Genomic DNA, 13,269 nt, shown 5'->3' with positions numbered 1-13,269 from the left:
TTGATAAACTTTCTTTCATTTGTCGCTCATTTAATATCTTTCTTTGTCTTTGCTGGTCACTCCAGGTTCCTTCAAAAGGGATTAGCTCTCTGAAATGTGCATGTCATGTTGACAGTTAATGAAAATCATTCTGTCTCTCTGGATATCTCTTTCAGGATCTGGATGGTGTTGACATTATGCTGGGGGTTTGCTCCAGTGGTCTGATGGTTTACAAAGACAAACTGAGGATCAACCGTTTCCCCTGGCCCAAAGTCCTCAAGGTCTCATACAAACGCAGCAGCTTCTTCATCAAAATAAGACCATCTGAGGTACAGTATTTTCATATCAACACATTTTCATCCACCTGTAAAATCTATTGTTACTAGTTTAACACTTGAACTCACTCTAACCATGAATGAAACCATAATGCTAACTTCATTAGTCTTGATTTGAGCAGATTTGTGTGTCTTGTTTAAACAGGTAGAACAGTATGAGAGCGCTATTGGCTTCAAATTACCCAATTACAAGGCTGCCAAGAAACTGTGGAAAGTGTGTGTAGAACATCACACCTTCTTCAGGTAAGTTATCGTGTTCTTTAAGTCAGTTTGCCTACATGGCTGTGCAGTGAACATTTTACTAAATATGCTTGCTAACTACCTGAACCTGGGTCAGTTCAGAATATCACCATAAATGTTTTTTGTGGTTAGGCTGACCTCCACTGAGATGGCCACCACTCCTAGGAAGTTCCTGGCATTGGGCTCAAAGTTTCGCTACAGTGGTCGGACTCAGGCTCAGACCAGACAGGCGAGCTCTCTGATTGACAGACCAGCTCCTCTGTTTCAGCGCTCCTCCAGCAAGAGAAACTCACGCAGCCTGGATGGAGGTATACTGCTGTTTGTACTGTAGATGTGAGTGTGTGTGTATATGTGTGTTTGTATGTGTGTGTGTGTGTGCATTCATACCCATACACAGTGTCACCAGTTAAATGCTGGTTACTGAGGTTTAGGGTAAGAGAGTGGGTATTCTTCCTTTTTAACTATATACACATCATGGCTACCTTGTGTATCTTGTGTTCCTTTAGTGTTAGCCATGTATGTCCTCATAAATGGATGCAATTAAAAGACGTGTAGGATTATATGGGTAGGTGTTCTGGCAACAAACCTACCTGTTACTAGGGTGTATCCCTCTGTCACAAGCAACCATTGTGGAAACAGGAGGATGGAGTTTTTTTCATTTTTGGGAAATACTCACCTAATTTGTTAACTGCACTGCCCTGAATATTTATTATGGTAAACTCAATTACATTACATGTAATTGTCAGTTCATAGTATGTTCAGCTGAGATTCCACGATCCATTTCTAATAGCCTAACCTTGGTCTAACCTTCTATTATTTTGAAATCTTGAGAACAGCTTTGCTAAAGCAACATGTCTTTTAATTCCAGTTTGACATAGGTATTATTATGCTCTGCTATGACACTTCAAAGACAGGAACTCGTTCCTATTTTTACCAATGACTGGTGATTCCTTGTAGTCTTATTTAACTGTTGGTCAGAGGTATCTTTGTGTCTTTGGCGATGTTCACATTGCAAATCTTAGTGCTCAGTCCAGATGTATTACTCATATTTTCTATGTATCCCATATCAGATATCAGTGTGAACTGGTCACTGGTTCTTACCTGCATATGCAAAAGAAAAGTAACACATCATACAATGTCACATGCAGCTTGTTGTTATATAAATGTAAATGAAAGTCAGCATTTCTAGTTTAATTTAGAAGTTGATGTGCAGTGGGAGCACAGATGATAACAAGGACGAGGATGAGGAGAAAGATAGTCAAATGGTTAATTATGCATTTTTGTTGAGCAATGATACTTCTACTGCTACTTCTATACATAGGTGTGCGTGTGTGAAATCGGAGCCAGGAGTGGTGGGATCATGATGTGAATGGCTTCACAGAATCAGATTAGCCCGTAAAATAGAAAGCAATCCTCATAGAATACAGGATTAGGGGAATTAGGGGAATAGAGGAATAGGAGGCACGTTTTTTGTAATGGTTTCATGAAGTCTCTCACCTGGATTAAATCACACCCGCTGTATATACCTAAAAAGTAGCACTTCATAAGAAAGCAACTAATGCAAAAAGCATATGTAATATGGGATCTAGTACAACACTTGTATAATTGTGAAACTGTGGTGGGTGCTGGGATGATTTGCAAAACACTGAAACCCCATATTTAATTAGAAACAGCACAAAGACAACATATCAGACATTGAAACAAGTCATGGCTGCAGGTTAGGTCAGTTTAACACCTGGACCCTTTTACTATGGAGCCATGCTGTTGTAATATGTGTAGAATGTGATTTGGCATTGTCTTGCTGTAAAAGGAAAGCCTTCCCAGGAAAATACTTCATCTCCCTGGCAGCATATGTTTCTCCAAAATCTACAGCCATTGAATATTGGTTTTTGGCCTTGCTACTTGCGTAGAGATTTCTTCAGATTCTCTGAATCTTTTAATGACAGTATCTACACTAGACAATGAAATTGCCAAATTCTTTTTTCAATTCAATTTTAAGTTGAGAAACATTACTCATTAAACTTAAATTGTCTGCAGCACAGTCAGCACTGTCACAGAGTGGTGAAGCCCTATCCATTGCCACTATAACAACTTTTTTGAAATGTGTCGCTGGCATCAATTCTAAATGAATTTAAATTGATATAATTTTCAAAAAACAATGAAATTTCTCAGTTTCAACATTTGATATGTTGTATGAGATAGATAGAGAGAGAGAGAGAGAGAGAGAGAGAGAGAGAGAGGGAGGGGTCAGGGGGTGGACAGAGATGCAACCACAGTAATCATCTGGCCTCAGTGACTTCAGATGGGTCGCCCTAACATCTACATGTTCTCTAGATAGAGAAGAGACTGTTTCTGGCCCAACTTGGACCATGGTCTAGTCTAGACCCTCTTCAGTTTGCCTATTGGCCTTGTGTGGGTGTCGATATCATCTTGTAAGAAGAAGAATCTTGTAAGCAATCTTTTTAAATTCTCCAGTGTCTTTAGGAAATACCTTACTTTTCACCATAACTCTGTACAACAGCTCACCTGTGTGACAGGTGACCACACTACTGCACTCCCATCCGTGCATACTGCCTTTACCATCATACATATTGCATTGATTATTCACTGTTTACTATGTTGGCTTGAAAAACCTAAAACTGTAGTCTTTGCATTGTGATTGCCTACTGAAACAACCTTAATTAAATTATTATTATTAATTTTACTATCATGATTATTATTATTACAGTTATACCAAGACTACAATTGATTCCTTACAACAGAAAAGATGTGTTAATTAATCTCAATGGCCTTGATTTTTTCAAGAGAATAAAGTAATTTATATATGGTCCTCTGCTGCCACCCTCAGGAATGTGACCACAACAGCAGGCAATCGTGAACAAACAGTCAATACAGTAATATGTATAAATATATAAATAATATGTTGATAAAATAACACCCAAGTCGATATTTAGGATTTTCTTTAGACTACCCACACACACTGCGAAGGACATCAGTGCTTGATTATTGTGGTCTGGCTTTCTTATTTAGCAATTGAGAGACTGCAGTTCAAATTTATTGAAATTTGAATTTTTACTGACTATAACTCTGACTTTGGCATGCAATTGGGAATTTTTAGTAGGGTGGGCTGCCCTAGATGTGTGTGACTGCTTACATGAATGTGCATATTAAAGTTCAGAATAAATAATTGCCAGCAGATTTTCTACAGTTAAATATGAAACTTTTAATGAAATATTACAGCAGAATACACAATATTGTTCATGTGGATATCAGTGCTGCTAATAACCAAACTTCTACACATTAAAACTTCTGTAGTAGGAGGAGATGAGGAGTACAACTCTGTATATTCATGGTTTTAGCTTGTCCACTTGAGGTTAAGGACCTGAAGTTATAAAACCATCTTTTTGCTGTTGGCTACACAAGGTGCATGAAGAATGCAGCACTTTTGTTCCCGATTCTGGCAATAACATTGTGTTAACTGCCCACTTTCTTATGAAATAATATTTAGCTGCCTTTCCTAATTTTAGTGGAGAGGGCAGGAAAAAACTAGTACAGGAAATGAGGCTTTGTGTGTTATGTGTCGTGTGTAACTGCACATGAACAGTAGATTGAACTAGTGGTACTGTTCCTAGGGAGGTTCAGGTCAGACACACTTCATGGTACATTTTTCTGTGGTGCACTGATGATGCAGCATTAAAAAGTTCACAGCACTGGGTGTGAAAGGTCAGCTGTAGTTAGCCTGAGCTTTACAGAGAGGACAAAAAGGGACAAATCAGCTTTATCCTGGATCAGTTTATCGTCCCACCCACATTCTGGATAAGCTGAAGAAGTCTTTGCTTCTTAATGTGTGAATTCAGAAAGGATTTCTGAGTTTGCCCATGATTAAACTTTTGTTATTGCATAAGAACATAGTCATATTGTAATCTTGGCAGGAAGTCAAGCACTTTTTCAGTGGGTGTTGGGCTCGACCAGGGTTGTGCCTTGTCACTGATCCCTGCAGGTGGGTTAACAAGTTACTTTGAAGGCTGTCTGGGCTGTCATATTGGAAGGAGTCAGTTGAGGTGGTTCAGGCAACTGATCAGGATGCCTCCCTGTGGAGGCACATCGAGCTGGAAGGAGCCCTTGGGCGGACCCACAACATGTTGGATAAAATTATGTAGTCTATCTGGCCTGGGGACATTTTCAGGAACCCTGGGTGGATAATGGTCTTATTTCTGTAAAACTGTAATTTGTAACATGAAATGATTTCCCCTTGTTCATTTGGAAATATTTTACCACAAAATGCCATATTTTCAACTGATTTAATTCAAAGAGCACTGTTGGACTATCAAATCTATGTATTCTGCAAGTTGTGATTGAAAATCATTTCAATCAGGAGAGACCAGTGAAGGAAGTGAAGACAATTGTTTATTATAACAGATGAGATGTAATAATTAGTCTTCGGCACTTTGACTTCGCAGGGAGATTTCGTAATCTAGGGACATTTGCATTTGTGCTGCTGTACAAATGTACAAGGCAGAGAGAGAATCACATTCAAAAATGCTGTTGATAGATGTGACCAGCTCAAGAGACAGCCCCAGACGATGACAGCAAGGAAAATATGAGTGATCATGTATGAGAGGAGTGAATGAAATGACGGTATGGGAACTGTAATACAGGCTTAAGCATGCAAAAGAATAGTCAAGAGCATCATATGTGAGACGTGGCACTGCCATTTGCAATCCCGGGAGGAAGTGGCTGGAAGAGGGACATCTGGGCCTCCTTGGCCCAGATAGGTGGCAAAAACTTAATGGATGAATGAATGGACATTATTACAATATCATGATCATTGATAATGTTTAGAGAGAGCGTTCTGGAAGAGGCCAAAACATATATAATAAGCAGAGTTAAGTTATAGAGTATAGGTATAGAGTTATATATATAAGTTGTTTTGAAAAAGTCTCCAATATTTCTAAAAAAAATGTGGATACCACATTAATACATAAGTTTTTCTTTGTTTCATATTGTTTTTAAAGTGACACAATTGTCTCTCCTCTTTGTCTACTTCAGCCACAGCGTCCACACCTGACAATAAATCCACTCGTCCGGTCAGTGCTCCTGTTATGTCTCCGCTGTCTCCTGGGGAGGCAACCCCATCACCACTGCTACCCACCCTGCCTCACTCTGACCACCATGACGGCTCCACACCCAAAGGCCACTGCTTTTTTGACAGGAAGGCAGAGGTAAAGGCGGAAAGTCAGCCAACTGAGCACAGGAAGAGCCACAGTCCCAGACCAGAGTCCGCTTCGGAAATCAAGGTAGTGGACACTGTCCTTTACATCGCTACATTTGTTTTAGCTACCATGCAGCATTCACTCTGTTCATTATTGAAGAAAAAAGGGGAGGCTTTAGGACACCTGGAATCAGAGGTCAGGGAAGAGGAGGCCATAGAGAAGAGGTTACAAACAAAGAAATATTGTATATAGAAGAAATATTATGTAGACAGTCCCAATGGTCACATTAACAAAATGATGAAATATGTACAATGATCCAATGTATGCATATTGTATGAGTAGCATATGTTCACAGTAAATTTGATGAAGCGTAACTGGCCTCACTGCAGTGACTGAGTTAGTAAGACCTTAAATTCTAAGAATTTCAATGATCAATAGATCAATAGTCACAGATCAGTCCTCGAATGTCAGTGATCAATAGATCAATAGTCACAGATCAGTCCTTATACCTACAGACTCAGAGGTATGAATATGAATTGTTAGATGAAATATACTGTATACAATAAGATAAACTTCACAATAAGGAGTAGTGGTATGATAAGAGCAAAAATATAATAATAACATAATAACAGCAAAAAAAAAAAAAAGTTATGAACGCCATGAGAAGAAACATAATGTGGTTTTGCAAAAAAAATAAAGCCACTTGACTTTTAAGGCCACTGTTTACAAAGCTGTAATTTGCCTTGCAAGAGGAGGAAAAGTTTGAATGGAAATCTTTAAGGAATGCTCCAATATTTTGATAAATGCAGACATTTACTATTGTTGCAAGATAATATTTAATTACTGTTTTAAGTGTTCATATGGCGCCAATTATAGTGAACCAATAGCATATAAATAATTTTGTTGTCAGTGTAGCCAGGGTTAACAAAAGGGACAATCTACCAAAAGTTGAGTTTTTGTTTTAGCTGTTCATGGAACACGAGGGTGTTTAGCCCTGGTTGTGCTTGGAATTGATCCTGATGTGTGAGCTTTGTCTGTGCTACCAGACAGTGGCCAGGAGAGAACGCAGGCACTCCCCCTCTGTGACCACTGCCAATGGGGAAAGAGAAAAAAAGAGCCAGGTTTGTTTGCTTAATGCAATAATGACTGAACCAGTGTGAGAATCAGTTGAACCAGTATGTAAATAAGGAAATATGAAACTAGACATGGACATTTAAATAATTCAGGCACTGTAAAATATATTTGACAATATATGCACTGTGTGCAACATTCAAAAAACGAGAGCAATATGGAGAAAAAAATAGGTACAATATAGTGAGCAAAGACATTTGGCAAAGTAAGGGTACAAAACAGCATACACTGTCAATCTTTGATGATAAACAAGGAGAAAAGATGAAAACTGAGTAAGGTGATGCATATTAGAACAGAAAAAACTACGTATGATATGTACCATAAGTTTTGAAACTGTTGCCTTTGTGTAATCAAATGCAGAGAGAGTCAGGCCTTTATTTGAAAAAGCCATGGAAAATATAAGAGAGAGGCCATTATGCCAATGTTTTCCTCTTTAGAAAATCTGAAATATATTGTTCGCTAATGTATTTTACCATAGTTTAGTAAGAAGTCTCTGTTCTGATCTGCCACTGTTTTAATTTGCTGTTAGTGCAAAATCAACACCTCCTTACCTGTTGTGTTGATAAATTCAGTCTAATGTACGTCTTCACAGCAGTAACTCCAAAAGTGCAACAAAGCCTGTCATGCTCACGACTCAAATTATTTCCAGTTGCTTTTATTTTCTTGGGTTTTTAAATAGCTGTTAAGCTACCCTCAATCAAACTCAACGCATTTTGTTTTGTTTGTTCTTCACATTAAAAGCCGTCCCAGTAGACCTAGGAGTCAGCAATATGATTAAAATCCTCTATTTCAGTAAATGTAATTGTATATCACAGTATCAGTATATATTGTCATGTAATACATCTTACTGGAACATCAGTTGCAATTGTTGATAACCAGACACAATTTCTGCTCTTGGCTAATCCAGTAAACGTCATATGTGAAGAGTGAATGTGCTCATTTGCAGTTATGTAAAACAGCCTAATATAAATATCTAGTGTTGCCAAAAAACTGTCCTGAAAGCTGATTAGCATGATTGTAACAATGTCTGCTACCATATTATACAGAAAACAGACAAATGTATACTCTCGCATGGTTGCATCATATAACTCATGCCTATTTCCTTCCTCTTAACACCAGTCAAAAGAATGAAATAGTAGAAGTGACCGGAATTAATTTGTGAAAACCAGTATTTCTGTGAAAAAGAGAAATTCTTGACTGAAATGTCCATTATGCTGTATCTGAGGTGTACATACAACCCTGATTCTGAAAAAGTTGGGACACTGTAAAATCTGAATAAAACCAGAATGCAATTCTTTGCAAACAAACTGTGCTCACTGCAGATGGTTTTAGGAAGTGTCCCCGGACCCATGAATTAAAATCCTGTATGTAATCATGTCTTAAGAAAGTGGTGAACCTCACCCCATCCTTGCTTCCTTGCTTTTATGCTTCACAGTGTCCCAACAGGACTTGGGGTTGTGTGATAGCTCATTATTTCTTAGGAACTTGCTGCCTGTATTTGTTCATGCTGGCTACTTGGCCATAATTTTCGTACTGCCTTTTATTTGAGAATTAGCACTATGAAATGTACAAGTTTTTGCAATATCGTCAATTTTTGACAGAAATGTAACTTTTTTGTGGTGAAGTTACTTATATGGTCACTTACTTATAGTGTCACTCTCTGAACGAGTGTTGTGTCACTTCGAAAACTTTCAAGCATGTGTTTTGTACTGTGTTAGAAATGGATTGGGTTAGAAACAGCACTTAAACATACAGTAACTATGTTTTTCCTCTGATGGGGGAGCAGCACTCTCCTCAGGACAAAACAAAGACGGAGATAGTGCGAGTAAGGAAGGTTAGCATGCTTCTGAGTTTGTTATTCTTGCTGGTTCACCATTCTCATTCCTGCATCAGTTAAACATTAATTTGTGTTTCTGTTGTCTGACAGCGCTATTTTTCATTGCAGAGACACAGAGTGCTTTGATCTCCTGACTGTTTTATGATTTCTAGCTTAATGTCTTTCTGGAAAGAACTTGCTGTTGGAACAAGAAGAAATCAAGCCATTGTGCAAATTATTTTTTAGTGACTGTCATTCCTGCAACTTTTCTTATATAAAACCTGGGTTCTCTTTATTCAGAAATAAACATGTGTGGATAGTGGTTTATAAAATAACGTTTGTTAGAGAGAGGACACCTTTTGTTGTTACTACTCAAAAGGTAAAAGCTTGCTTGCTTGATTGATTCATCAATCTATTCAGCTGAAATGTGGAGAACAGTAAAGTTATCTGAGTTTTCCATGTCCATCCTGCTGCTTCTTCTTATTAAGAGCAATCCATTGTTTTAGCCTGGATACACCAAATAGGTTGACATGGCAGACATTTGACACTGCTGCCCAAATACAACTACATATTGATGACAGTCAGTCATGTAACCTAATTCATCCCATCAAAGCATAACATACAAACTTATCTCTGACTTTACTCTGATTGCTGATGTTGATGCTCTGTAACTGCTGGATGTGTAAATAACAGAATTACATTTGCAAAGTTTGTCCTATCAACTTAAAAGGATCGTATGTGATTTTTTTTTTTAATGATGCAAATTCCTGAAGTGACAAGCAGACACACAGTGATACTCCTCTTCCTGTACATTGGACTGCACATCAGCAGCCTTTGCATGCACAGCATGTGACTTCTACTCACAATAGTGAGTGAGTGGCAGCTCATACACACACCTGATGTGTGTGTAGCTGAATTCCTCACATGTCTCCACTGGGCTGGGCACACTGGGAATTGCAACCTATGCTCTGTGTTTCTGCAACCACTTAGCTTTTATTTTTTTTGTGATTCATGTCATCACCATGGTCAGTGCCTCTCATTGAATTCCACTGCAAATCAAATATTGAAATGTTTGAATGAATTCTGCATTATTTCCAACCAGGTTTTCCTTTTTCCTTATTTTCCACAGAAAAGAGCTAAGAAACTTGAGGGTGAAACTATTTATATCAGACATAGCAATTTAATGTTGGAGGTTTGTATCTTCAGTCTTCAGATATCTGTCTTGGCTGTTGGTTGTCACATTTCTCCGCCTGCATGGACATTATGTTGATTTTCTTTTTGCTTTGACACCTGTGTTTTTTTTACTTTTTGCCTTGTTTTCAGCTTAACCCAAAAGGCTTGGCATGCACTATTTTCCTCTCTGATTCTCATGCAAGTAGCTTCACTTCACTTTGACATTGTCTTTGCCATTTCGTATTTTAATTTTTTATGGAATATATGATTGGGAAAGGTCTCTTTTTTGACGTAGTTGAAATCCTAAACTGGTACTGCAACTTGGCCTTTGGAGCTGAAACAAACAACACACAAGTGAAATTAGATACAATATATGATATCATTGTATGGACTCACCATACACTTGTTCAAGTCAAAGATATATGTTTGTTTTCAAAAATGTAAAGACATGGATCACCAAGAAAAACAGAAAAAGCAACCCCCCCCTCCAGTTTTTTTCCCAGTCATATATGTCTCAATGATGTGTCAGATTCTGGACACTACTCATTTTCATTGGTTCTTATAGTTACTCTCTTTTCATTGGATTAATGGTCTACTGTTCATGCTACAGACCTAACTCCCTGGCCATGTCCTTGCTGTATTTACTGTCTGTCTTTCAACTTCTTGATTACTGTGATGAGAGGGATGACATTACTACAACTTGGAAATGCTAATGTGAATTTCCATTGATTCATGTATAATATATTCCATAATATTAATATTTCACTAATTTAACATTCCATTAACATCTAAGTAATGTTAAGTTAACATTTTATTATATTAACATTTCAATAATTGATATATTTGAGGTTGTCATCAAATCAAGAGTAGTATAAAACATGTCACTCATAGTGACAAACCCACAGATAATTATTAGGAATATCTGCAGCTCTACTGAGTTTTTTTTACCTCTGGTTTTGTTTTGTACAGCCTTATCATACCTGGGTTCAAAAACAACCTCAATCTGCTACTAGTGTGACATGTCACACCTGTCTTAGTGTGTCTTCACTTTATGTATTTGTATCTCTGATTCAGCCTACCACCTATTCAGCTTGCCTTATTAAAATATGAAGTAAATCTATGGACTGCTTGGTGGCCACAATCATACTGCCAGTTCATATGGCTGTACATAATTAAAACAGCTGCTGGACATTTCGAGAAATATTGTTTCTTGTTAACCATCAAATGCAGTATAGCAAATAAGTTTTGTCTCTGTGTGTCCAGTACAGAGCTACTGTATCTCCAGGAGTTCCAGGCTGTGTTCAGCCTAGTTTAGCTTCCAGCTTAAAGACTACAAGTAGAGCATTTAATACTGTTGAACTGTTTGATCGCTAAGGAATGCATGAAAATACATTCATGGTTGTCATTCTATGAGGAAAAACGAGGAAGTCTGCACACTGAATACTGCAAACATCCTAAAAGTTAATGATAAAACCTTCTACCTTCAAGATATGCATCAAGTCAACACACACATGAATAAAAAGCAGGCTATAGAAAAAGAAGAGCTCTGCCTATAGTAAGGAGATAGTACAATACAACTCTGATAACCCAAAAGCAATTAGTATGTACATAAAACAAAACTGTCCGAAACAAGGGAGTTGTCTCAACAGTATATTCTGTTTATTCATGACCCTGGAAAAAAGGGATTGTACAAAATTTGTATAATGTTTTAATAAATTAATAGTCTAAGCCTCAAACCTAATTTTACTCTGTTTCATTATTTACTTGATTTTTTTGGGGAGCTTGCAATATTCAGTGTAGGACTACCTCTCCTTTTCCTTTGTATGCTGCCTTTGTCCTGCAGTTGTACCCAACTGAGATTGGATGTGCACATCATTCATCTTCGTTGCTTAACTTCTATCACACCTGCTCTCCATATGCAGTTTTTCTGCAAACACAACACCTCCTATGCTACCTGTTGTTAAACATCTCATCTTGCTGGCACTAATGAAAGCCATATCCTGCAACCATTAATCATGAGTCATTCTCTGTACATTTGCTGCTTTATTCCTGTTACCATAACCCAAATGAAGGAGTTTAGAAATGGCTGTAAACTCCAAGTCTTAGTGACTGCTGCTGGTCTGAAATATGGATCACGAATCCCAGGAGACAGATGATGACTCCCCTGAATGCAGACTGGTTTTTCTGAAAAATACCTTCTCCCATGACCTCAGCATGTTATTGGGAATAGGCAGGCTCAATCAAGTACCTGTTTTTGAAAAAGCCATTTTTCCAATCAATTAATTTTTGGCCATTTGTCTCCTTTCTCGATTCATCCAAACACTTATTTTTCATATGGTCCTATGTTCTTTTCACTTCTTTCATGGTTCATTCTTTTCCTTCCGTTTATCTATCCTGACGTTTACATTCTTATTGAAGGATGTGGATAAGACCCAAACTGAGATCATGCGTCACCACACTAGCATCAGTGAACTGAAGAGGAGTTTCATGGAGTCTGTACCAGAACCTCGGCCCAGTGAGTGGGACAAGCGTCTTTCCACCAACTCGCCTTTCCGCACAGCAAGCATAAACGGCCAGCTGCAGCCAGCGGTGAGTCCAACAACCTGGCCAGGAGACAAACTGCAGCATTAGTGTTGGTTATTCTTGTGTTAGATCATCCATATAGACTTTGTCAGTATAAAGCTTGCAAGCTGTTGAAATTTGTGTTTCTTTTCATCTGATGTCACTGCGCTAGCAGCTTCCCCTGCTTCCAGTCTTGCGCTAAGCTGGGCTAAACACATCCCCTGTGCTTGACACATAGAGATGAAACTGATGCCATTCTTCTCATTTGACTCTGGGTAACATGTCAAATAAGAGGATCTTTCTATCATGTCAGACTGCTCTTATAAACATAATTTTACTGCATCACCATCTGAGTTGTAGCTTGAGTAACAGACAGCTCAGTAAACCTGAACAAACTCTTGGTTTAACTTTGTATGCTAGCTAACTAACTGGCAGGGTATTCACTCCTCACTTCAACTGGAGTTTTAGGATATAAAAACACTTGGACTGGCACAGTGATGAAATCAGACATCTAACCCATAGTATGAGCCAGTGCCAGTTTGTGTCTCTCATGTAGGCAATTATTATCACATTTGTATGGATTCCTCCAGGGGTCATATAGTCGAAAAAATAAATTAATTTGACACCCATTATGAGTGCATGCTTTTAGTTTTTTTAAGCTAATTTTGAGGACTAAGATCCTCAGAATTTAAATAATTATAATTCTTGACTTTTCTTTCTGAATGCCTAATGGATATTCTGACCTTAATTAAAACTAAACTGCTAAACTGTGAGCTCAGTTTAGAAGTCCTTTTGCGCAGTTGCTCATTGTAATCTTTTT

At 38.0% G+C, this 13,269-nt stretch overlaps 1 protein-coding gene across 1 annotated transcript in view; it reads left to right on the top strand.

Annotated features, from left to right (window-relative positions):
• The window catches only part of epb41a (erythrocyte membrane protein band 4.1a), a 59,286-nt gene that overhangs the window by 9,277 nt on the left and 36,740 nt on the right, over window positions 1–13,269 (top strand). Inside the window, exons 8-15 of the mRNA XM_041954669.1 lie at window positions 156–308; window positions 460–557; window positions 687–862; window positions 5,604–5,851; window positions 6,814–6,888; window positions 8,685–8,732; window positions 9,844–9,906; window positions 12,306–12,476. Of these exons, the coding sequence (XP_041810603.1) occupies window positions 156–308; window positions 460–557; window positions 687–862; window positions 5,604–5,851; window positions 6,814–6,888; window positions 8,685–8,732; window positions 9,844–9,906; window positions 12,306–12,476 (1,032 nt within the window). The remainder of the gene's footprint in view (window positions 1–155; window positions 309–459; window positions 558–686; window positions 863–5,603; window positions 5,852–6,813; window positions 6,889–8,684; window positions 8,733–9,843; window positions 9,907–12,305; window positions 12,477–13,269) is intronic.

This window comes from Chelmon rostratus, chromosome 16 (genome assembly GCF_017976325.1).
Source record: "Chelmon rostratus isolate fCheRos1 chromosome 16, fCheRos1.pri, whole genome shotgun sequence".
Classification (NCBI taxonomy): domain Eukaryota; kingdom Metazoa; phylum Chordata; class Actinopteri; order Chaetodontiformes; family Chaetodontidae; genus Chelmon; species Chelmon rostratus.
This window is presented reverse-complemented; position numbering and strand designations above follow the sequence as displayed.